Source organism: Panthera leo, chromosome C1, assembly GCF_018350215.1.
Source record: "Panthera leo isolate Ple1 chromosome C1, P.leo_Ple1_pat1.1, whole genome shotgun sequence".
Classification (NCBI taxonomy): Eukaryota; Metazoa; Chordata; class Mammalia; order Carnivora; family Felidae; genus Panthera; species Panthera leo.
The window spans coordinates 14703468-14729395 of NC_056686.1; the positions used below are offsets into that span (position 1 = coordinate 14703468).

Sequence of the window (25928 nt, forward strand, 5' to 3'; positions counted from 1 at the left end):
AGTGTGGTCTTGGCTTCGGGAGTAGATTCCACTTGTTGGGACGAGCCCTGGGTGTGGTATCGTAAGTGTTGAATCGTGGGAATCTAAGCTCCTTAAGGACAGAGCTGTGTCTCATGTGCCCCCAGTGGCTAATTCGGGGCCTTGAATACAACAAGTGCTTATTAATGCTGGATGAATTCATGAAAAATATGCATTGTTTAGGCCCCAAGGAATCTCAAGTTCTCTCTTCCTGAGAAGAGAAGGTATTGATATTGTTAAAGGGGTGAGTTCTGAGTGAGTCTGCCCCCTGTTATCACCATCACTGTCATCCAAGCCTCCCTTCCAGGGCAAGGTGCCCCCGGGACGGGCACCAGGGACTGTGTGGGAAGATGTCCTTGGCCAAACTCCACCCCAGGATGGACTGAAGCTGAAGTCCAAATATTCTGGCCAGGAGGGAACCGGGCTGAGGAGGAGGAGGGAGGGAGTGTGGGTGGCAGCTGAGACGGCTCAGGAAATGAACCCCGCCACCGTGTTCTACCCCTGGGAGTGGTGAGGCTTTGCTCAGGCCACCAGGACAGAGAACATTCCTGAGAGAGGGTGGCTGGGGATCCAGCAGCTCCCTCCTGGCTCCTTATCTGCCTCCTGCCGTCAGTCAGCCTGCCTCGATAAGGCAGGGCTGAGAGGCGTCTGGGCCGGACCCACAAGAGAGAACATAATTATAAAGACGCTGCTGCTGGGCAGAGAGGGCGGGAGCCCCAGAGGAGCCACGCAGGGCCATGAGGAAGGCTTGCAGGGGAAGAGTTCCCTTCCTTGGGAAAAGGCAGCGCAGTAGCACGCGTCGATCGGGCTTTGCTTGGCTCGCGCTCCACAGGGAGGAAAACCTGCCTTGAACTTGACCTCAAATTTGTATTCCCCACCCTCTGACTTTGCTTCCCTGCCGGAGTCCAGCTCCTGCAGGACCAGGGGTTCCCGAAGGATGAACGGCGTCGGCGAAAAAGTGAAAATAAAATAAAACAAAAATAAAAGTGGACACAGACCACAGCAGTGTGTTGGACTGGCCGCTTTATCGTGGCAAACGTGGCATTATATTTGCTAGCAATTTCCTTGTAGCGTGCGTCATCTATGTTTTCTGGGCTTTACCTAATTCTAAAATGTTCCTGTGTGTAATCACCCTTTAAGGAATAACATGGTTATTTTCTCATAACGCTCCCTCCTGCCCTTTGCTTATTGATTAATTTCTTACATTATTTTCATGACGTATCTATGTTTATAATCTATAAAGCATTTGCTTTGCTGTTTTCATGAAAGGTCATCTATCTCTCAACATCTCAAGTGGGACAGTTACAGGGACATGACCTCTTAGTTGTTTCCCTGAACCACTTGTGGTTTGAGGAACAAGAGTGTTCGCCTCGGTCTGAGGTGCCAGGAGGGGGCCAAGAGGGCCTTAGGAACCCACGCCTTAGGCATTCTCAGAGAGACCATGCACCTAGGAACTTATGAACCATTCTGCACCTTAACCAACTAGGTTCAATCATCATCTGGAATGCCTCCTGGGGGCCAAGTGGGCCTAGGGGTTGGAGTAACTTGTGCCCATAGATAACACTCCTTTGTTGCCGGAGTGGGGCTTTCAACTCCATTTGTCTCTCCTTGGCTGGGAGATATATGGGGCTATCCTTCCTTTAGGTAGAGGAGTCTTTATAGGGGGTGGCAAGGGTTAAATGTAGGGCCACGCAATTTCCTTGTGGAACCTTATTTTCTTTCCCCAATAGTTCTTTTCCCAGGGGGCCTGTTGAGGGCAATTCCCCAACAGACAATGCCCCAGGTTCTTTTATTTAAGGTCAAATTACATAAAAGCGGGAGGACAAGAAGCTTCACTGTCAGCGGGCCACCGTGCAGTCCCGATCCGTCCACCGCCCGGGCCCTGCCGTCAGGCTGGTTGGAGAGCTCGGCTTCTGGCACTTCCCGTTCCCACCCCACCCTTCAAGCCCAGGGATTACCCAGGAGGGTCCTGGGAACCCAGTAGATAATGGACACATCACTGCCCCGTGAAGTGCTCGGTCCTTCGCGATGGAGTGACGACAGTCATCCGTTCTCATATCGGTTTAATCAGCACTGAGGGTACAATAGGAAGCACAAAGAGACACGGCCTATCCCTCCAGGAGCACACACTGTAAATGGGATGACAGACAGCAACAAAATAACGTCACACAACAAAATGTATCCCTGCAAATGGATACATTTGCTCTCAGGGAAAGAGACTTGTCTCTGCGGAGGCAGACCAATGAAGGACGCTGGGCACAGGTGGTGTCACTTCCCTGTGGGGCAACCCTCCATTGACATTGAAGGACAAGAAGGAGGTGACTAGTTTTTTTTTTTTTTTATGTTTATTTATTTTTGAGAGAGAGAGAGAGCACAAGCGGGAGAGGGGCAGAGAGAGAGGGAGACACAATTCCAAGCAGGCTCCAGGCTCCAAGCCCAAGGCGGGGCTCAAACCCACAGACCACAAGATCTTGACCCGAGCCAAAGTCAGAGGCTTAACTGACTGAGCCACCCAAGTGCCCAGGAGGTTACTAGTTTAAAGGTGGTGGGGTGAACCTTCCAGGGGGTGAACAGCAGAACAAAGGTGGGAGGTCACAGGATACCTCTGAGGAATGGACTGGAAGCCCGGGAGAGTCCCAAAGCCTGGGTGCAGACGTGGTGACTGACCAGCGGGAGAGGTCAGCAGGGCCAGACTGCACAGGCCCTAGGCGGGCCTAAGGGTTTCCGTCTCTGCCCCAGGAGCAGGGTGGTGGGGGAAAGAGACCAAACCAACTGGTGCTTTGCTATGGGGGCGTGGCCACTGAGTAGAGAAATGGCTGGAGGGGGTGGTGACAGTAGATTCAAGAGGCCAATGGGGCACCTCGGTCCAGACAGACGCGGTGGTGGCTGGAATGAGGGTGCAGGTGTCAGGGAGGCGAAGGCACGATGGATGCCACCGCTTTTCCAGAGGTAAATCACAAGCCTTGGCCATGGCCTGGGGATGGGGGGGTGCTGAAAAAGAGGTGTCAGGAATCACTCCCAGGCTTTTGACCTGCACACCTGGAGGGGGGGTGGCCCCTTTCACCTGAGTCTCTTTTGGGGGTGCTCCTCACTCCCCTCACAACCCCGGGCTGCTGGTGGTGGGCAGATTCATTTCAGACGCCCCCTGAAATCAGAGAAGGGGGGATGCGGTGAGCGATTTCAGTTCCCTCATGCTGCACAGGAAGCAGCCTCAGCTCAGAGATTATGGGACTGACACAGGGATGGGGTCAGAGCCCAAGGCCCCGGACTCCCATCCAGAGTTAGGGGAGCACCGTCTGCCGGGGAGGATTCCAGCTTGGCCGTGAGCCTGCTTGGACTCCAGCCCCGATTGTGCCCCATCTCGCTGAGTAAGCCCAAGCGGGTCCCCTGTCTTCAGGCCTCAGTTTCCCTGCGGTGACATGGAGGGAAATGAAATTCCCACTTCTCTCAGGGGTGCGTGAGAGATAGCAGGGGTCACCACCCGGGAAGCGTGTGGGGAACATGGAGAGGATAGTGTGCTGGCCGCCTGTGGGGGCTGAAGTGGAGAACTGGGTTGGGAAGGGGTGGGGGTGGGGTTTCCCCACTTCCTGTCCTTCCTGTCTCTTTCTTGCAGGGTCTGAAGGCTGAGTAGCCAGCGGGATGCCTGGGCTGCTGAACCAGCTCACAGGGGCAGCCCTGCCCCTCACCGCCTCCGATGTCACCTCCTTCGTCAGTGGCTACGCACTGGGGCTGACGGCCTCTCTCACCTATGGCAACCTGGAAGCCCAGCCCTTTCAAGGTGAGGACCCGTGTTATGGCTGCCCCAGGGCCACCCTGCTCTCAACGTTTTTTCCTCACTTTGACACACACAAGCCGATGGACGTAGGGCAAGTCATGTAACTTCTCTGAGTCTGTTTCCCCATTTGAGAAATAAGAATGGCATTTCTGCCCCCAGAGGCGTCAGAGCCAGTAGCAAATCAGGTTCAGGCTTTGGGGTCAACCCCCACCAGCTGTCCCAGGACTGCCTGTGTCCCACATGGGCATGCCCACCCGCATCAAATGGCCAGACCCAACTTTCTCAGGGAGCCCCACAGCAGGAGAGTCGTCAAGACTCCATGCAAACCCAGGAGCTCCCACTCTTAGGCGTGGCTCACCCTGGTCATCTGTTTAGGAAAATCTCCAGAGGGTGACAAAACAGAACTTGCTGGGGACCCAGGAGACTAAACGACGGGCCAATGTCAGGATGGTCCTTTGGCATGCCACGTGTGGGAAGAACCAGCATCTGCCCATTTCGTAGATGAGGAAACTGAGGCTCAGAGGGATGGGAGCCAGGGTGGGCTCACCATCAGCCAGGCATTGTGCCGCCCTGGTGTTTGTGGCCACGTTAAATGAGATATAGCCTTAATCCCTCTACTGAATCAGAATCTGCCTTTTAACAAGACCCCCAGGGTGACTCATGTGCTCTTAGAGTCTGGGAGGCACTAAGGTCTAAACACACGGGGCACACACTCTGGGGCACATAACTCAATAAATGGTGGCTACTTTTTCCATTTGCATGACAACCTCATGAGTTTGGCTCTACTGAGCCCATTTTACAGATGGGGCTGGGAGGCTTAGAGAAGCTAAGTGTCTTATCCAAAATCACCAGGCGAGGAGAAGTGGTAGGGACTGGATTAGAACCTTAGTTCTAAGGTTCTTCTTCCTCCAGTGTCCCAGCATGCAGAATAGGTCACATAAAAATCCAGATTTCCACTGTGTCTTGAAAACTCAAAAGCCCTGGCCACATGGGTCTCATGTGCCTGCACAGTCAGCTGGGACAGGGGAGCAGATGTCCCTTTTCCAGTCGCCCCACTGTTCCCACAGTTCCTCTGCTGCACTTGCCTGCGTGGCTCCAGAGCCACAAGGTCTCAGCCAGAGTCCTCTGGCACCCTCTCTGTGACAGCAAGAACCAACCATCGATCTGGCAGGTCAAAGGCTTGGGTGCCCTCCGTGATGCTGATGCAGGGTGGGGCTGGGACCCTCCGTGATGCTGGGCCCTTCCCTGGCAGGCCTCTTTGTGTACCCACTGGATGAATACACCACAGTGATCGGCTTTGAGGCGGTCATTGCCGACCGTGTCGTGACAGTACAGATCAAGGACAAAGCCAAGATGGATAGCAGCCACTTTGATGGCACCCGCATCCGAGCCACAAATGTCACAGGTGAGGAGGACGGAAGGGCCGTGGCAGGGCCTGGGTCTGGCTGGGGTCTCAAGCAGTCTGAAAGGACAACAGTGGGATAGGGTAGAGAGAGCACTAAACTAGGAGTCAGGAATCCTGTGTGCCCTCAGGCTAATAATTTACTTCTCTGAACCTCATTCCTGTTCTCTCACCTCAAAAGCAGAGTGAGGATCAAAGGAGGCGACAAAAGCGTTGCTAAGTTGCCTCTACAGAGCAGAACAGCGTGTCCATTAAGCTCAGAGGTTGTGGAATGAATCACACCAGGGTCTGACTCCCCATCCTGTTGCAAATGGTATGGGCTTAAAGAAAAAATTACACTTCATCCGTAAAATGGAACAAATAATCGTACGCATCCAAAGCCGAACAGAGACGTGATTGTGGAGACGGCAGTCTCTGGTACAGAGTAAGTACCCAAATCATGGCTGCGGATGCCTGCTATTGAGGATACTGAGGCACAGAGAGGGCCCACACAGCCTCCCTGTGCCATCTGAGGGGACAGCGTGAGTGCGGTAACCTCGCAGCATGGCCCAGGACCTCAGAGGAAGTTAAGGCCGTGAATATATTCTTCAGGCAACACCCAGGCCGGGTGGTGCAGAAAAGGGGGATCCCTGGGGTGGCCGGGTGGCAGGTCTGGGGTCTATCGATGGCCATGACCACCTAGGAAACATACGAAACACGCAGGTGCCCAGATGCAGTCTGAGCTGGTAGGAGAGTACGACCAGGAAGGAATCCCAGAGAGGAAAGGAAAGGAAAGCCATCCCCAACATGTACTGAGGGGAAGCCCTGGGGTGAGCCCTCTACATGCAGTGTCTCACTTGAACTTGTCTCAGCCCAAGTTCACACAGCATGTTAGTGACAAGTCAGGAGTTGAAGTCAGACCAAGGATCATGTGACATAAGAGACCCTTACCATTGGATCTGTGATCAAAGTGACATTTGTTCACCTGATCATTAAGACAGTCAAGAAGCTTCGAATGAGCACCCACTGTGGGCAAGACACCAAGCTGCCTCCAAGTTGTTAGGGCTGCTCGCAGTCTGGAAGAAAAGCTGTACACACGTCGGGGGAGCCACAACAGGAGGTGGAAGGCAGCTGTGCCGGAAGGGGTCTGCGTAACGTCCGAGGAGGGAAGGAGGGTCCGACTGGGGACCAGAGAGGCTTTCGTGGAGGGGCTGGTGGCTGCGTGAGGCTGGCCAAGTAGGGGCGAGGGAACGGGCCTCTCAGACAACAGCAGTATTCATGAACAAAGGCATCTGCCCCAAAGGTGGGGGGGATGCTGAAATGTGGTTCTTTGAGGGGAAGCAGGGTCTGCGGATGGGGGCGTGGCCTCTGTCCGGGTTGTGTGGGTCCCAGCCCCCCACTCCCAGCAGGGTGCCAGTGGGAAGTACTCCAGCCTGGCCTCGGACCCACGTGGGTTCAGATCCCGGGCCAAAGAGTTAGTTACTTGCCTAGTAACTTGGGCGAGTTGCACCCCTCCCACCCCCACCCCCGCTGCTAAGCCTCAATATTCCCATCAGCAAAATGGGCTCTCAAACCTACCCCACTTCAAGGGGACCAGAGATAATACGCGCATAGCTGCTGACTCCAGGCCTGTCACTTAGGGACCACTCTGCAAGAGGGGGTTTCCATCATCCCTCATTCCTGCACGCCGGGGAAGGTGGCTTTGGATGAGGATTTGGAGCGGGTCCTGTTCGTGGTCAACCTGGGGACCATTGTCCCCATGGAGAACGTCACCATCTTCGTCAGCACTTCCTCGGAGCTCCCCACGCTGCCCAGCGGGGCTGTGCGGGTCCTGCTGCCTGCTGTCTGCGCCCCGACCGTGCCTCAGTTCTGCACCGAGAGCGCTGGCCCCTCCAGCCAACAGGCCCAAGGGTAAGGAGCCCTGCCCAGCCCAGGGCAGAGTCTCGGGTGGCAGCAGGGAGGCGGTGGATGAAGGCAGGGAAGTGTGGGGCCGGGGAGAGAGGAGAGAAGACAAGGCTTGGTGGTGCAGTAGCCACCACCCGGATAATTGCTCCCTTCTGCTCGCTTAAGAATCTCCCTGAGGGGCGCCTGGGTGGCTCAGTGGGTGGAGCGTCCACTTCGGCTCAGGTCATGATCTCGCGGTCCGTGAGTTCGAGCCCCGTGACGGGCCCTGTGCTGACAGCTCGGAGCCTGGAGCCTGCTTGGGATTCTGTGTCTCCCTCTCTCTCTGCCCCTCCCCCACTCACACTCTCTCTCTCTCTCTCTCAAAAATAAATAAACATAAAAAAAAAATTTTTTTTTAAATAATCTCCCTGAAATGCCCCATGCTGCTACTGGCCGGAAGCTCAGGTATTTGGACAGCTTGGGATTCGAATTTCCAGGCTTTATTTTTTAATGCACTCGAGGCATTTTCTGAGCACCCTAGTACTGGTGTTAGGGATACAGAGGGCGCCCAACCAACATGGCTCCTTCCCTTTTGGGACTTAGGGGGAGAGATCATTATCCAACTAATAACGTAACGGATGCGTAGGTAATTGCTTATGTATTGCATGCATAATTAATGATGTGAAAAGTGCAATGACAGGGCTGACAGTATGAAAGAGGAACCCGCCCTGGAAGGCCAGGGGCCAGGCCAGGCTTCTCCAAGTTCCGGAGACCAATATTTCAGCTGGGAGCTGAGTGATGAGAAGGAGGTGGGCACTGACAGGAGAGTTCCTGTAGGTGAAAACAGCAGGGGCAAAGGCCCTGAGGTAGCAAGGACAGACCCCAGAGAATTGAAGCTCGGTGACACAAAATGAGGCTATAGACACTTAGGACACCCTGTAGCCCTGGTTGACTTTGGATTTCTTCCAAAAGCAACAAAAAGCCAGTAATAGGGGTTTTAGGAAGGTGGGACTGGGAAAACTACAAGCCCAGGACAAGAGGGTTTCTCTGTGTTCTGCCGTGCCCCCCCCCAACAGGAAAAGAAGGTGGGTCACAGCCTGAGGCACCTGCTGCTGAAATTGGGGCTCCTCCCTTCCCCCTCACCCCATGGGGACTGAGGCGGGTGAGCATTTCCCATGCAGGGAGAGAGGAGGCCACGGTCAAGCAGCCAAGCAGCCTGCAGCATTCAGATGTCTTTGGAGGTCTCACATTTTATCATTCACATGTGAATTTTTAAAATCTATGCCATAGTGTCTTTGTGCCACTCTGGCATAAAAATAACACTTACAATTAATGACCGGTTGAACTGCTTAACTCCCCCCCGCCAAGTCTTGTCTCAAACCTTTGGGCCAAGTTGAAATCCGTGAAGATGTACCATATACATCCAGGACTTTCATACACACCCTGGTAGGACTCCGGGACAGCCGGGAACACGTGCCCATCGGGACACAGACAGCAGTGTCAGCAAATGTCTAGATGCCACCGACCTCAGGCTGAGCCGGGGGGAGGGTTACGGCAGCTTCCCGTGTGGAGTGAGCCTCGAGTGCAATTTTCAGTCACTACATGAACAGTAATTAAACACCTACTGTGTGCCAGGCACCGTTCTGCGTGCGGGGAATATACAGCAGTAAACCAGACAGACAAGGTCGCTGTCCTCATGGGGCTGGCATTCTGACAGCAGAAGGGGGGTGGGGGGGGCAGACAGTTAATAAAGAAATAAGCCCATAACATGTAATATGTTAGGCAAGTTCTATGAAGCTAAATGCTGTAGAGGCTAGGGAGGATAGACTGAGTGCTATTTTAGCTAGAAAGGACAGTTTAGGCAACATTTGAAGCGTGATCTGAAGAAAGGGAGGGTGGAGATATGCTGGAGGAAGAACATTCTGCGAAGAGGGCAGCGGGAGGGGTAAGTGCAAAGGCCCTGAGGCAGCAGCGGGCATGATGTGTTGGAGGAGCGGCCGGAAGGCTAAAACATCTAGCAGAGTGTGAGACAGGTCAGAGGGATGATGGGGAGTCAGACTGTATAAGGTCTTGAAGCCTAAGTGAGGACACCTGTTGTCACAGCACAGAAACTTGAGGCACCAGCCAGTCTCAGACCAGGAACACCAGCTTGTGTGCTGTCTTTGTACGTGCTGACATTGGCCCCAAGTCTTCTGTGTTTGAGACACGGGGCCTACCGGAGCTGGGGACACTCAAGACCTCGGTGGATGGAAGAACAAGGGGCCCAGGAGGCCCTGAGAAGCTTATCCCTGCCCGTTCCAGCAGGCAGAGTAAAACACGCTCTCAGGAGCAGCCTGCATCAAATCCCCAGGAACCTCGGAGCTGTGCACACAGAGTGACACGAGAAAAAATAAGAATAACAGATAATAATACCAAGGGTTAGTGAGGGTGCCGAGAGGAGGAGACTCCTGTCCATTGCTGGCAGAAATGGAAACTTTGCAGCCTGGAAAGCAATCTGGTGAAACACAGCGGCTGTCCTTTGACCCATGAACCCCAGAGACATTGTTTCCTAAGTCCACAAAAGGGATGCAGACCTGCCGTGTCATCTGTTAACCCAGGGAGGCAGGGAGAAGAAGTACAATATAACAGATGCCCCCAGGTGACACGCGTCCCAGCAAAGACTGGTTTGCACAGCACACCTGGACGGAGCTTAAAAAAACAGCAGTGAGCAAAACAAGGGAAGTGATGGGCCACACACACACACACACACACCACAGGGTGCTTTACAAGGAGACCTGCAGATCAAGCACGTAGAACAAAGACCTTAGAGGGTGTGACCCTGAGGGGTGGGGGATACAGTAGGGTCAAAGACAGGTGGGGGATGACCCAGAAAGAGAGCCTGGGAACTTGAGCCTTCAGCAGGTGACTCACTGAGCAACTCACTGTCATTATTATCCGCATTTAATGGATGGAAAACCCAGACTTGGAGAAGCGGCTTGGGCAAGGCGCCCCCGGCTCACAAGGAAGAGCAGGGATCCGAGACATGGTGTGACGTTGTGTGAATGTCCTCAGAGTGGAGCCAGACTCACCCGGCGAGGACACGCTCTCTGCCAAGTGCTAGTTGTGGGAGCTTAGGCTAGCCGCTACATCTTGCTGAGCCTCTGTTTTCCCATATGGGAAATGGGGGCCCTGGGGGCCCTGATGCCTCTTCTGCGGGAGGTGGTGAGAACGACAGGTGCCAATGCTTTGGGGCACCAGGCCTGGAGCCTGGTCCATCCACCGTGAGTCGTCGGGCCTCATGTCGGAGTCCAGGCTCTCCCTGGGGTCAGGTCCCGTGGCCGAGTAAGGGTGTGGGGTGGGAGGAGGCTCCTCAGCCCCCTTTCGGGCTGGGCTGCAGGGAATGCCTAGGCCGCTTGGGACTCACCGTCTTCTTCCGTCTTCCTGCCGCTTCCTTCCTTCCTTCCTTCCTTCCTTCCTTCCTTCCACCTCCTCCTCCTCTTGGCCACCTCCCCAGCAAAGACAAGCATTGCTTCGGCACCCGGGCCCTGGACTCCTGGAACAAGCTGTGCCTGGCAACTCTCCTGGACACCGATGTGTCCAACCCCATGGAATACGAGTTCAACTTCCAGCTGGAGATTCGCGGGCCGTGCCTGCTCGCAGGTGAGAGAGGGCCACCCAGACCTGGATCGGGGCCGGAAAGACCTGAGGCCCGGAGGCGGGGAGGGCTTCCAGCAGAAAGCTGCCAGGGATAGAGAGGAGGGCGAGGGCAGGGAAGCTGACCCGCCCAGAAGCACATGGAGCTTCATGGACCCCCACTTCCTGCTCCCCAACGTGTGGCCCAAAGATGAGCCTCTCCCAACGACAGGCTTCAAGGCTGCCCCCATGCCCACCTCAATGGCTCCCTTGCATAGTCAAATCGGCTGGGGGGTTTTCAGATCCCACCACCCAGATCCCACCCAGAGCTGCTGATGACAGTGGTCTGGGCTGTGTCCTGAACACCGGAATATTTAAGAGCTCCCAGACGATTCTAACATGCAACCAGAGTTGGGGACTATTGTTCTGATGGCTCCCCTCCCCAGCCCACTCAAGGTTTTAAAGGGACACGAGGACACAGTTTCTTGTCAATGAGTGTTCTCCCAGAGCAGCGTGATGGCATTTACAGAGCGCCCAGCCATCGAGCCTTGAGCTCTTGCTTTCTTTATGTGCACTACGAGGAAGCCACCCTTCGACCCCAGTGGATCCTGAGGTCAGGGCAGGAAGGGCCACAGACATCACCAGTCTAAGCCCCCATTTTGCAGATGGGGGAATTGAGGAGGCCTGTCCATGGTTGCACAGCAGGTCAGGAGCCCCTCATCTCTGACACGGGTCTTCCTGTCCCCAACGGAGCCCCTATTTCTCCTGAGACTCCTGAGCTTATTCCATGTTTCTGTGCCACTCAGGGGTGGAGAGTCCCACCCACGAGATCCGAGCTGATGCTGCCCCATCTGCACGCTCGGCCAAGAGCATCATTATCACCTTGGCCAACAGGCACACCTTCGACCGGCCGGTGGAGATCCTCATCCACCCCAGTGGTACTACGCGCCAGGCGGGGCCCCTGGGAGGCCTGTGGGAGGGAGGAGGCGCTGATCCTGTGGGGCAGAGATATGCAGCCAGCCCGGGAGAGGGCGGGGGTGGGGGGGGGCAGGCAGCAGAGAGGAAACCAGCAATAGTGGCTCCTGGAAACCTGACTCTAGTTGGCGGAATTGAGTGCCTCCTGCCGGATTCTAGCTCCAGAGGCCCTGGGGGTCTCATCCACCCAATGGGGAACTTGGCCCCCAGGCCAGCTGAGCAGGTAACCTTTGAAATCCCAAGCTCAGGGAGACCCTCGCAGCTCTGAACCCTCAGAGAACAATTCTTTTGTCTCTTGAAGGCTTCATAAAATGTCAGGATCTGAAAAGATCAGAGCCCAGTCTCACCCCCATTTGACAGATGGGTAAACTGAGGCCCAGAGAAGGATGTGAGTTCTCCATGGCCACTAGGCTCCCCTGCCTGACAGAGGAGTCTTCCTGAGACCCCATGCCACTCCAGGCAGCCAGGGGTTCCCTCCCCCTCCCCACATTGGGAGTCCTCCCCACTCCATGAAGATCTTCCTCCTAAACCAAGGCCCCCGGCCTTGCCCTCCCACTTGGACAAGTGCCAAGAGTTGATCTCATCTCTGCAGAGCCCCACATGCCGCACGTCCTGACGGAGAAAGGGGACATGACCCTGGGAGAGTTTGAGCAGCACTTGAAGGGAAGAACGGATTTCATTAAAGGGATGAAGAAGGACAGCAGTGCAGAGAGACAGGTGAGTGTGGCTGAAGCCGAGTCAGCAGCGGCAGAACTGGGGTGACATTGGGGGCTCGGTCATCATGGGACCCATGAGGATGCTGAGCAGGGGAAGAGGGTGGCTTGCCCGGGTCCCTCCCTCAGCATGCTGCTGGCACATCCTGATCACTGTTTCCGTCTGTGGCTGGGGCGCTGCTGGGACATGGATGTCCCGACGCAGCAATCACTCTGTCTCCCCGTCACCCGTCAGGCACCCTGTCCTCCTGCCTTCTGCCAGCCCACCTTCTCCCAATGCCACCGAGGTGCCTCAGCCAGGCGACGTTCTAGGCTGGTGGCAGAAACAACCTTGGTCTTCTCCAGGTCGCTTCATCCCAAGGAGCCCCCAGGTGCCCTCTCAGTCCCACCTTTACCCCTGGGCCTTCATTTTCCCATCTGCTGAATGGGTCTCCTGCTCTTCCTTCCTCTGAGATCCTTGCAACTATTACCTAAAGAATAAAGGCAGAGCAGAGAAAGCCAGAAGGAGACCCTTTCTTGCCCGCCCCCTCCCCCCATGAAGTGTCAGTGTGAGAAGGCCTCAGCAAGGGGGGGGGAGGGGGCGCAGCTGGGGAAGGCTGGTAGGAGGCTGAGCCGGCATCCTCTCCTGCTCATGGCTCTGCACACCAAGCCAGGCCCTGAATGCCAAGGCAGGTGTAAGGACGATGGCACGCTTCTTTTTCTGGTATCCCCATTTTAGACAAGAACGCTGAGGTTTAGCACCCAAGAAGAACCACTCAGCTGAGAGGAAGGGAAGACCCTTGGCTTTGGTGACATGAGGTTAAGGACTCAGAGTCAACCCTGTGGGGGCGGCTTGGCTGGGTCTAAGAGCCCCTCCCTGACTGGCAGAGGACCATGGCAGAGGGGGAGGGCATGAATATGTAGACCCTTCCCTGCTCGTGCCAACCCCTTCAGCAGACATCCCCCTGGCAGGGCCTGCTTGGTGGGGGGCAGGAGGGATGGCGAAAGGAAAGGGTCAGTAGCTCACTGCCCCTGTCGTCGCATGTTAGGGACCCCACTGGGAACATCTGCCTTCCCAGAGGGGCTCCCTCACCCAGATGAGTCAGTTCGGAGAAGAGGCTGGGGCCAGGTTCTCAGAGTGGGGGTGTCCCCGAGCTCTGAGGACTGTAGCATGTGGGCAACAGTGGGGGCAGTGGGTCTCCCAGGCCTGGGGCTCTTCTGTCTGCCAAGATTAAATCAATTAGCCCCGGGAGGGCGGAAGCAAATGAGAATTTGCCACCTTGGGTTGGTTATGCAAGTACCCTGTATTCTCGTGAGCTCCGGGGATGACAGGGGATCACCCAGAGCCACTAAGAAGAGATGAGTTTATTGCAATTGGATAAAGGCAGCGGGAGGAGACATTGGTGAATCCTGAGCCGGGGTCCCCACGCCACCTCGCTGAGAGGCAAAACTCAGGTTCCCAGAAGGGGCTCTTGTCACTGGCAGATGAGGCTGTTGCTGACTTGGGCTCTGTCTTCCGGAAAGCCAGGCTGGGCAGTGGCCTTTGGCAAAGGAACTCCACGTGGGAGGGAGAGCGTGATCCCTCACGGAGGAGGGAGGCTTGCATCCAGAAGGTGAACATCAATCATGAAGAGTGGGTATGACAAGCCGTCAGAGGCTGTGATTTAGCAAAGAGGGGGGCAAATGACAGGGGAAGACGCCACGTACAAGAGACAGATGCAGAGAGAAGCAGAGACAAGTAGAGACAGCGACTGGAAGAAAGAAAAAAAAAGCAACTCAGAGATGCACACATAGGTGCCCACACAGATTCATTTCTCATTTATTTATTCAACAAACACTATGTCCCCCAGGAGATGTCAGGCTCTGTTCTAGGCACTGGGAGGACACTAAAAATGACATGTCCTTGTTCTCATGGAGCTTACATTCTAGCACAGACTAGAAGTAAACGAATGAGCAAGTTCAAGGGCAGAGAGGGCTGGGGACCAAGAAAGAAATACCGCAGAATGATGGGATATAATGCGTGATAAGCATGGGCGCTGCTTAGCCTGGTGTTTAGAGAAAGCCTGTCTGAGAATGAGGCCTGGTGAGTGGTGAACAATGGAAGACCGTGCACAGAACTGAAAGCAGAATAAAGGCGACGCGTCTGGGAAACAGGTGCCCGGCGTTGCCGAACTGTAGTGGGCAAAAATGGTGGGGACAGGTAGGCAGGGGTCAGGCACTAGGGGGCTTCATAACCATGTGCAAGGCATGGGGGAAGCTGTGTAAGCAGCAGAACGACAAGGATGATCACACTCCCTGCTCTATGTAGAGAACAGACCACAGGGAGGTAAGAGTGGTTGACAGAGGCATTAAAGGTCCAGACTAGAGACAGCACGGTCCCAAACTGGGCTGGGGGTGGGGGTAGAGACAGAGAGAAGAAGACAAGTTCAGAGCGCATCTCAGCGACAGAGCTGACAATGCTTTGCTGAACGACGAGCTGTGGGGGCGGGGGGAGGAGGATAAGAGAGGAACCAAGGACAAGCCCTAGGTCTTGGGTATGAACACACCTGGGTGGATGATGATGTCACCTACCGAGTTGGGGAAGGGGCTGAAATGAAAACACTGAGAAACAGACACAAAGAGGCACGCGCACGCAGACACAGTCAGACGAAGAGGCAGACAGAGGAAATGGGGGTGAGGAGAGAGAGAGAGGTAGGGCAAGGATGGAGGAAATGAGATTCGGCACAGCGTGCGTGGTGAGTCTGGAAGCAGGGTTCAGCAGCAGCGTGCCAGGGCAAGTGAAGAGAACACACAGAAAGATAAAGAAGTGTGGTGCTGTCCCGCCTTTGATGTTTGAGTCCATCTTTGTACCGGGCTCTGAGGTAAGCCCTGGTAAGATGGAAAGAGACTCAGGTATGGCCTGCCTGCAAGTAGCGTACAAGCTAGGAGGAGGCAGCCAGGTAAGCAAAACATTGCAATGTGAGAAGCGCCTGGGTCCCCACAACAAACAGCAGCAGATACAGTGATGGTGGCTCCCGTGTAAAGACACTTGCTCTGCGCCAGGCGGCAGGCTTCATGGGCATTGCACTTAGTCCATATAACTCCGTGAGATCAGTACTCTTGTCTTCACTCCATGCATGAGGAAATTAAGCAATAGTCAGTTCACCCTGAAGATGCGGGCAGGCATTCTAAAGAGGTAAAATCTGAAGACGGAGTAGGAAGTTATCAGAGGGAGAGAAGCGGTAAACCCAGGGATACCAAGTTCACAGCCAAGATGAGCCGGAGGGAGTGGCTTAGACGCTGGGGGTGAAAGCCAGAGACACACTTCTCAGCTGAGGTCCTGCACGTGTCCATCCCGTAACCACCCTGAGAAGGGGATGCCATTTGCCCCATTTTACAAATGAAGAAACAGACCCAGAGGAGGGACGTGCCCAAGATCACACAGCTGGACGGTGAGAGCTGGGATTTAAACCCCGGTCTTTCTGCCTCCAAAGTCTATGCTTGCTGTTTGTTGCCACTGTGAAAGTCTAGCAAACGGAAGAACCGGGTATGGTCGACCTGGAAGTGTCTCTCGTGCGGAGCATGAGTGGGATCTTGACAAAACCTGGTGAGTAATGGGGGACCAGCGTGAGCCCCCAGGAGCAGCTCTGGATGCCTTGAGTGCTCAAGTGAGAGAGTTTTCCTTTCTCCTCCAGACAGAAATCATCCGGAAACGTCTCCACAAGGACATCCTCCACCATTCGGTCATCATGCTCAACTTCTGTCCCGACCTCCAGTCAGTCCAGCCGAACCTGAGAAAGACCCATGGGGAGTTTATCTTCCTCATTGACCGGAGTGGCAGCATGAGTGGGACCAACATCCACCGTGTCAAGGTACCTATAAGAGGACCCATGCCCCGGGATTTAGGGCTTCAGGGTGAACCAGCTTCCTCAGCACTCTCTGTTCCAAGCAGCCCTCCTTCCACACCTGAACTACTTTCCTAAATTACTCCGGGACTAAAAGGAACAACTCAACTTTCTAAAATCCATTTGAACACAGACACCCAAACTCAACTTGTTCCCCAAATAAAACCCTGAAATGGATGAGCAGAGGTAGAACTGTTGCCCATTTACCAAGGGATAAAGTCATCATCAATAGCTTTCCTTGGCACTCTGCAAACCTTTGTTGAGTGCCTGCTTGGGCTGAGACATCTCACCAGGTACTGAGTGGAGAGAGGCACAGAGAAGAGAGGAGGGAACTCACATAGCATCAGGTTTATGTGCCAGATACAATACCAGCCACTTAATGCACAGCGTGGTGTTGAATCCAGACAATAATCCCGTGAGGTTGGCCCTCTTGTCACCATTCTCCAAATGGGAAAGCCAATCCTGAAAATTTCAGTAACCTACCCAAAGTCACACAGCTAGTGTGGTCTAAGATCAAACTCATGTCTGTCTGTTCCTACCACCTGACATCAGAGATTCATTGCACATGGCCTCAGCCATTAAGGACTGTGTACAAACCACTAGAAAATATTTGGTTCATTCTTTTTTTTTTTTTTTCAAGTGCCTAATATGGGCAAAGTCCAGTGCTTGGCCATCTGGAAAGACAACAGATTGTAAATGTAGTTCCTGGCCTCAAGGGGTTCACAGTCGAGTGAGGGAGCAGCCCTGCTAACCAGTCATAGCTGGGAGCATGGTCCCACTGCAGTGGGAAGTTCTGAAGGAGTACAGAAGAGTGATAAACTTTCCCCCCCACACACATATCCAGAAGCGTTTCCTCTCCTTCAGAAGATTATTCACCTCGATTATGGCATTATCTAACTCTCCTTTGTATTTTTCATTGTGGAGATGTATGTCTCCTCTGCTGGAGTTATGAACTCATTAAGGGAAAGGACCAGATCTTTCTCATCTATCTCTCCCCATGGAGCCTCGCTCTGTACTTACCCATAAAAAGCCCCCAGTTGCTGTTTATTGAACTGGGTAAAGGCTCACAGTTCGAGGAAATGAAGGATGCGGGAACAGGAAGAGAGACAGTTCTGCTGCTGTCACCTGAAATGTCATCCCTCCCCCTAGTTTGTCTCTGGAGCAAACTCTTGTTCCCAGGGCAACAGGATTGGCAAGGAGGGGAGGGGTTAGATGGGATCTGTGATGCCAGGTATCTCCTCAGGCTTTCCATGACTAGGTTTAATCTTGAAGTATGCCTGAGCAATCATGTATGAGACCCAAGCTCCTGTTTGAGGCCTCTAGACGCTGAGGTACAGGACTAGTTTTCACCTTCTCCCCACCTTTGTCTGCCATCAAAAGCAAGAATTAGAATGGGGAGCTGTCCATAGTTCTGCTGAAGTATGCTCCAGGACTGTGTGGCCATGTGTATTTCATTCCATAGCTGTATCAGTTTTTAAGACATCTCTTCAGTTATTCTTAAGTATCATGGGATCTTATGATAGCTCTTAGCATTTAAGTCATTTTTTCCTGCCATTTTCCAGGTAAAGAAACTAAGTCCCCAAGAAGCCAGGTGTTCTCCCCAGCACCACAGGGCTAATGAGGAAGTCAAAGCCTCCCATATCTTGGATCAGTGCTCATTTTCCTTAGGTTGCTGGTAGGGTATTAGAATACTCTTTTACTGAGAAAAGCTCTCTTCTCTATGTCATTTCTGCTGCATGGCTTAATAGAAAGAGCAATGCTTGGGTTTTGGGATCAGTTCTGCCACTGACCTGCTATGTGGCTTTGGACAAGTGGCTTCTCAACTCTGGGATTCATTTATCCTTTCTGCAAAATGAGCAAGAACGATTAATTCAGGGAGGGCAAACATATGTCACACGTCCCTTTGTTCCTCTCTCCTAAGGCCAGACAGACATCAATAATTGACCATGGCATTTTTTTCTCATGCTGAGCCTGGACTCATTCTCTACACCCTTGTCATCTCAGTGGTCCAGGCTGTTACTACCAGTTAAAGGGAGTCAGTTTATGAGTGGAAATCTATTTCCTGAACTAAAGACCTTTCCAAACTTTACCCTCTAGAATTTTCATACAATGACTTCCTCTGACTCTCTTCTCAGTCCTTTCCCCCTTTGGAGTCTCCCCTGCTCTCTTTTCCAGTTCAGCTCACTGAGCTCAAGGTCATCTCTCCACAAATGGCTTTGCATTGGCACAATCCATTCTGCTACACATGCCCCTTTTAGAAAAAGGTACAGGAATCACTCAGGCACACGCTCCTTTCCCCACTGACAACGAGGCCATAGGGGGGTTGCTTGGGGCATTAATTGTGTGCCATTAGGTAGACATTTTAGGGAAAACTAGGCTCAGGAAGGTGGGAGAGAATAGAAATCCAAACAGCCACACCAAGGGGGAAAGTTCAGCCAATTTAATTTCCTGCAGCTGGTCTCATTCTTCAGCTGCCACTCGATGCCAAAAACATGGCTTTAAAAATTCTAATAGGTGTGAGCAGAGACAATCTGTATGGATCAGCAGAGTCTCCCGCTAGCGGGAATATACATTAGTGGCTAATGAAAAAAATAAGCAGATATTGACTTCTTTTGTAGAGAAACAAAATGTATTGACACAGGCAACAAAAAGAGATGGAGAGAATGGTGAAGGTTGATGTTAATGTTTGATGTTTGTGGAGGGGGATGGGAGAGGGGCTGCAGGTCTGTGGAGCCTGCAAGGCTGTATTGCTCTGGAAGTTGCCAAGACAGACTTGCGAGTGCTTCCTTCTGGATTCTGGAATATAACAGTTTGTCTCTCTGTGAAGTCAGCTGAGATCCCTGGGGTGCCACCAATAAACTCCTTGAGGGTGACAGAGAGCCCCTCATTTCTGAGCTCTGTGCCAAGGCAGAGCCAACATGAATAAGGATCTCAGAGCTATGTTTTAAAAGCTGTCTTAGGTTTTGCAATCCAGAGCAACTTCTTAACCCTCTGAGCCTCAGTTTTCTTTTTAATGTTTTTCTTTTTGAGAAAAAGAGGAAGAGAGAGTGGGGGGGAGGGGCCAAGAGAGAGGGAGACACGGAATCCGAAGCAGGCTCCAGGCTTTGAACTGTCAGCACAGAGCCTGATGTGGGGCTCAAACTCACAAACTGTGAGATCATGACCTGAGCCAAAGTTGGACGCTTAAATGACTGAGCCACCCAGGTGCCCCTGAGCCTCAGTTTTCTTACCTGTAAAACAGAGGCATTGCTATTAATATGTTTCTCATTGGGGTGGTAATAATAACCATTTACTGAATGTTTACTAAGTGCCAGGCTGAGGCTTAGAGGAGGGACATAACTAACCCAAGGTCAAGTTAGTAATGGGGCAAAAGTGAGATTTAAACCAACATACATCTAACTTCAAAATGTATCTTCTTAACCACTGTGCTGTAATGCATGTTAAAGAGATTAAATGAGATAATTAATAGAAAGTGCTTAGCACAGGATTTGGCACATAGTAATTGCTTGATATTTACCACTGCACTGTTCTATCATCATCATCATTATCAACATCATCATCATCATCATCATCATCATCCCCCGCCCCCACCATCTCTCCACCTTTCTTCTTTGTCATTATTTATTTCAACAGACCTTCATCAAGGTCTCCTGGTGTTGTCTAGTTAAGCAGGTTAGGACTCTACTGTTCACAAACTTCAGAGGCAAGGTGACACATGTTTGAGTTTTTGACTCCACTATTGTCAGAATGCTCACCAATGACTTATCGCACCCCTCTGTGCCTCAATTTTCTCTTGTATAAAAGGGGAATAATGTTGTGCCTGCCTAAAGGGTTATTGCAAAGATTACATACAGTAATGTGTGTTAAGTATCTCCTTAAGTATCTCCTGGCATTTAACAAATATGAGCTGAAGAGACTGTCCCTAAGAGACTTGTCCCTAGTTAACAGTGGGGAGGGGGCCCATCTGATGCAGAAGGCCCTGGATGAAAGCCAGAAGCCTGTTCCATCAACAGTGTGCCCTGGACCCAGCCACGTGCCTCCCTTAGACATTGATTTTGTTTTTGCAGAAGGGAATGGATATTCTCTGCTCTCCCCAACTCTCAGGGTCAGCAGGAGGTGAAAGGGAACTGGCAAATATAATAGAAGGACTTTGAGAAGTCAGGCTTGCTACACGGGTGAGAAGTTTTATGATGATGGCTTTGGTCCAGCCTCTGGTCTCCCTGTCAGCAAATTTCTAGATCTGAGGGAGAAGGCAATGTTGGGTGCAGGCGGGGGGTGGAAGGCCTGCCTGGAGGCCACTTCTGGCTGGGAAGAGAACACTGGTGTGTGGTGGCAAAGGTCGTAGCTCCTTTCTGAATTCTGAACATCCCTTTCTTGCCTGCCAGGATGCCATGCTGGTGGCCCTTAAGAGCCTCATGCCGGCCTGCCTCTTCAATGTCATTGGGTTTGGATCCACATTTAAGACCCTCTTCCCTTCCAGCCAGACCTACAGTGAGGTAAGGAGGGGGAAGGGCTGGGTCCAGGAGTGGATGGGTGGTGAGGAGCAGAGGAAAAGAAGAAAAAGAAGGAGCAGGTAACCCTGAGGCCAGCCTCAGAAGCCATCCCTCACGTGGCACCTCAGTGATGCCCACAAGCAGAGAACCAGGGAGGCTATCTCTGGGTAGGCCGGTTTCTAACATCTCTTTTTTTTTTTTTTTAGTTTATTTATTTTAAGAGAGAGAGAGAGAGAGATCATGCACACATGTGCATGAGTGGGAGAGGGGCAGAGAGAGAATGAGAGAGAGAGAATCCCAAGCAAGCTCCATGCTGGGCTCAATCCCACAACCATGAGATCATAACCTGAGATGACCTGAGCCAAAATCAAGAGCTGGACCCTCAACTGACTGAGCCGCCCAGGCGCCCTGTCTCCTCTTGAAAATAAGGAATATTTTAGGCAAAGTGTAGGTGTGCACAAAGAGGGGATACAAGGAAGGGGTGGAGATAGGATATATCCTAGGCCTGCCACTCACTGAAGCCTCTGTTTCAAGAGAACGATGGACCCATGCAAGGTTGAGCTAAAGGAGGGAATGGAAAGGGGATTGTGGAGTGAATAGGTGGGGAGGTGGGCTAAGAATAGAACTCACAAGGTTCAAACTACAATTTAGAACAAGAGGGCTGGGGCCCCAGCAGCATGTTCAAAATTGGAGCATATCCTATCCAGACCTAGGAACAGGAAGAAAGAAAGTAAGGGAGGGAGAGGAGAGAGGAAGGAAGAACATTTTTCAGTGAAAAATAACTTTATGGGTTTTTAAAATATTTTTAAAAAATTATATATTGATTGTCCCACAATTTCTAAATCTGGATAATCAAAAAGAAAAAAATCTAAATCTCCCATGATCACATCACAAAAAAAAAGAAAGACCACTGTTATAGGCTTAGTATAAAGCCTTCCAGACCTTGTTCTATGTATTTACACACATTTTTAATAAAGATAGGATTAGACCTGCCACAACACAACAGCCTATCATAAGCATATTTCCGTGCCAGTAAATATTAACCTGCAGCATAATTTAAATGGCTGCCTAGTATTTCACTACACAGGTAAATCAGGACTTACTTAAATAGATCCCTACATTTGGGCATTTAAATTGCTTCCATTTATTTTTCTATTCAGTCATCTTTGTAGCAAAGATTCTGCACCCATCCTTAATGATTCCCTTAGGATAAATCCTTAGTTCTGTTGGTTCAAAAGGGACATATACATTTCAAGACTTTTGCTATATGCCGTTACCCCAATCATGGGAGTTGAAAGAGCATCTTCATGAATCGGGAGCAGGACATCTGATGTCCAGTGAGAATCTGTTCCTGCTGCAGTGACATCCATCTGGTACAGCAGTCCTTGGCCAGTTGAGTTTCAAAGTATTGATCCAGGGGAAGGGGAATCTGAAGCCCACGTCGGGGTACTTTGATTTCCTCAAAGCACCATAGGGAGTTAGCATCCCAGGCAGGCCAGGACTCAAGTCTTGAGATTTCTAGTGTAATGTTCTTATATCACTACACCTCCTGCCTTGCTCATCAGAAAAGGACACCTCATTTGTGCTGAGCAGTTGGGGCTTGATATGCTACCTTTTAAGGGGTGTTTATATTTTTAATGAGGAACAAAGAAAGGAGAAAGGTAAGTTAACACACCATCAACAGCATTAGGGCACTGGTAGGGGGTGTTATTGGGCAGAATCACCCCAAATGAGTCGTCATCTATTCCTCCTGTGCACGGACAGGGTTGAAATTGGGAATATGAGTCAATCCAGCGAGACCCAACTAAGATCTAGGGAAACAAAGGACTTATCCTCCAGGGGGCTTGGAGTCTCAGAGCCATATGGTGATCCTGGGGACTACCTTCCCTGCCTGTGGCACTTCCCTGCAGGAGAGCGTGGCCATGGCCTGTGATAACATCCAGAGAATGCGGGCCGACATGGGTGGCACCAATATCCTCTCCCCACTCAAGTGGATCATCCGGCAGCCAGTGCACCGAGGCCACCCACGGATTCTCTTCCTGATCACGGACGGTGCCATCAACAACACCGGGAAGGTGCTAGAACTGGTGCGAAACCATGCCTTCTCCACCAGGTGGGCACAGGCTGAAGGTCTAGGGCTTGGTTATCCTGGGTGGCCCTGGGCGGGGGTGGCTGAACCAGGGCATCATGGAAAGTGCCAGAAGGGGAAGAGAGAACTCCCAATTCCTACAGTGCTTTGCGTCCAGGGTGGTGTAGCTGACTTCAGAGTTTGCCTTTTTGCCTCAAGAGTTCAGATGGAATGAGACGCCCACACCTCTGCTTCCAAAGGGCAGCCTCGTCAGAGGAAGTCCTTCCTGCTGCTTTGACTCTGTCCTGGGGTGGGGGTTGATGGGCTATTGTGAATGTCAGTGCCTGCTGCTGGACCTCTTCCTTCACCTTCACCCTCTGCCTGATGTTAGGACCAGCTCTGAGATAGCTCTGCCGACTCATGCTCTGTCCCTTTCCCCACCAAAGGGACAAAGGTGGCACAGAGGACCAGAAGTAGCAGCCTCTCTCCTCCCCTTCTCCCAGGTGCTATAGCTTTGGAATTGGACCCAACGTGTGCCACAGACTGGTGAAAGGGTTGGCAACTGTGTCCAAGGGCAGTGCTGAGTTTCTGATGGAGGGAGAACGGCTGCAACCCAAGGTGGGCGACAGGGGTTCAGTCTCTTCTGGTGCTGGTACCTCAGGGGTGGAGCCGGAACTTCATTTCATCCAGGTCTGAGCTCCCCGCTAGGCCACACTACACCCCAGTGAGGATCAGAGAGGTGGTAGCCACAGAGCAGGCACCTTCTGGAGCTAGTCCAAGACACTAGATCCACTGGTCTCCAGTCACCGGATCTACGTGCTCCGTCCCCTGGCTGGGCAGGAGAGGGGCTTCTGAAAGAGTCACTGCCTCTATGGATATGAGTTGTGTTTGGGGTCATTTCTCACCACATTCCTGATGGTGACAAATGGTGGCTCAAAAGAAATCTAAAGGACCCAGAAATCAAGGGGATTATAGTCTTCTCTCCATTTTCTGCACAGTTCGCACAAATAACTCAACCCTTAGAAAAACCCTGTGTCAGCCCAGGTCCTCCAGGAACCAGGGACAGCTCTGGAGTTAAGAGTGCAAGAGGTTCACTGGGGGATAATATCTATGAAAGAGGAAAGAGGAAGAAGCAGGACGGAGCACTCTTCAGCCCATGATGCATTTGCATGCCTGTGAAAGGGAGGAAGGGAAGCAGCATGGAGAAGGGAGAGCCTGACTGCAGGTCTGGCAAGGTCTCAGCAAGGACCCAACGGAGAGCTCTGGAGCAAAGATCTCCCATTAGGTAGTCAGATTAGGCTGAAACATCAGGTCCACCCTGCTCAGCCATTGCCTCGGGGCTTCCATGCAGAAGTGTGGTCTTGGCTCAGAAGCTGGAGCATTACATCTGGAGACTATCACCTAACTTCATGCCTTGCTGCAAAGAACACAGTCTTCCTCCGAGGGAGATCTGGGAGTGCGCCTTTATGGCTGCCACAATCCCCAAATCATTTTTCTCCAGCTTTGCAGTACCTTTGAAGAAATCAGCCTAGCTGGTGCTAAACCACAGCTGTTGTTTTTGTTTGTTTTTTAATTTTATTTTTTTTTAATTTACATCCAAATTAGTGAGCATATAGTGCAACAATGATTTCAGGAGTAGATTCCTTAGTGCCCCTTACCCATTTAGCCTGTCCCCCCTCCCACAACTCCTCCAGCAACCCTCTGTTTGTTCTCCATATTTATGAGTCTCTTCTGTTTTGTCCCCCTCCCCATTTTTATATTATTTTTGTTTCCCTTCCCTTATGTTCATCTGTTTTGTGTCTTAAAGTCCTCATATGAGTGAAGTCATATGATTTTTGTCTGTCTCTGACTAATTTCACTTAGCGTAATCCCCTCCACTTCCATCCACCTAGTTGCAAATGGCAACTTTTCATTCTTTTTGATTGCCGAGTAATACTCCATTGTATATATATACCACATTTTCTTTATCCATTCATCCATCGATGGACATTTGGGCTCTTTCCATACTTTGGCCATTGTTGATAGTGCTGCTATAAACACGGGGGTACATGTGTCCCTTCAAAACAGCACACCTGTATCCCTTGGATAAATGCCTAGTAGTGCAATTGCTGGGTCGTAGCGTAGTTCTATTTTTAGTTTTTTGAGGAATCTCCATACTGTTTTCCAGAGTGGCTGTGCCAGCTTGCGTTCCCACCAACAATGCAAAAGAGCTCCTCTTTCTCCACATCCTCGCCAACATCTGTTGTTGCCTGAGTTGTTAATGTTAGCCATTCTGACAGGTGTAAGGTGGTATCTCATTGTGGTTTTGATTTGTATTTCCCTGATGATGAGTAATGTTGAGCATTTTTTCATGTGTCGGTTGGCCATCTGGATGTCTTCTTTGGAGAAGTGTCTATTCATGTCTATTGCCCATTTCTTCACTGGATTATTTGTTTTTGGGGTGTTGAGTTTGATAAGTTCTTTATAGATTTTGGATACTAACCCTTTATCTCACATGTCATTTGCAAATATCTTCCCCCATTCTGTCAGTTGCCGTTTAGTTTTGCTGATTGTTTCCTTCGCTGTGCAGAAGCTTTTTATTTTGATGAGGTCCCAGTAGTTCATTTTTGCTTTTGTTTCCCTTGCCTCCAGAGACGTGTTGAGTAAGAAGTTGCTGCGGCCAAGATCAAAGACGTTTTTGGCTGCTTTCTCCTCGTGGATTTTGATGGCTTCCTGTCTTATGTTTAGGTCTTTCATCCATTTTGAGTTTATTTTTGTGTCTGGTGTAAGAAAGTGGTCCAGGTTCATTCTTCTGCATGTCGCTGTCCAGTTTTCCCAGCACCATTTGCTGAAGAGACTGTCTTTACTCCAATGGATATTCTTTCCTGCTTTGTCAAAGATTAGTTGGTTGTATGTTTGTGGGTTCATTTCTGGGTTCTCTATTCTGTTCCAATGATCTGAGTGTCTGTTCTTATGCCAGTATCATACTGTCTTGATGGTTACAGCTTTGTAGTATAGCTTGAAGTCTGGGATTGTGATGCCTCCTGCTTTGGTTTTCTTTTTCAAGATTGCTTTGGCTATTCAGGGTCTTTTTTGGTTCCATACAAATTTTAGGATTATTTGTTCTAGCTCTGTGAAGAATGCCGGTGTTATTTTGATAGGGATTG

General features: G+C 51.5%; 1 protein-coding gene across 2 annotated transcripts in view; it reads left to right on the forward strand.

Moving 5' to 3' along the window:
• The window catches only part of VWA5B1 (von Willebrand factor A domain containing 5B1), a 49909-nt gene that overhangs the window by 4560 nt on the left and 19421 nt on the right, over positions 1 to 25928 (forward strand). Inside the window, exons 2-11 of one of the 2 annotated variants that reach the window (XM_042952531.1) lie at positions 3632 to 3796; positions 5046 to 5198; positions 6815 to 7085; positions 10552 to 10697; positions 11477 to 11608; positions 12238 to 12362; positions 16012 to 16188; positions 20607 to 20717; positions 22625 to 22827; positions 23286 to 23400. In XM_042952531.1, the coding sequence (XP_042808465.1) occupies positions 3658 to 3796; positions 5046 to 5198; positions 6815 to 7085; positions 10552 to 10697; positions 11477 to 11608; positions 12238 to 12362; positions 16012 to 16188; positions 20607 to 20717; positions 22625 to 22827; positions 23286 to 23400 (1572 nt within the window). In that variant the 5' untranslated portion in view covers positions 3632 to 3657. Of the gene's footprint in view, positions 1 to 3631; positions 3797 to 5045; positions 5199 to 5533; positions 5620 to 6814; positions 7086 to 10551; positions 10698 to 11476; positions 11609 to 12237; positions 12363 to 16011; positions 16189 to 20606; positions 20718 to 22624; positions 22828 to 23285; positions 23401 to 25928 lie in introns of those variants that run through there. The other variant, XM_042952533.1, reaches the window with a different exon arrangement.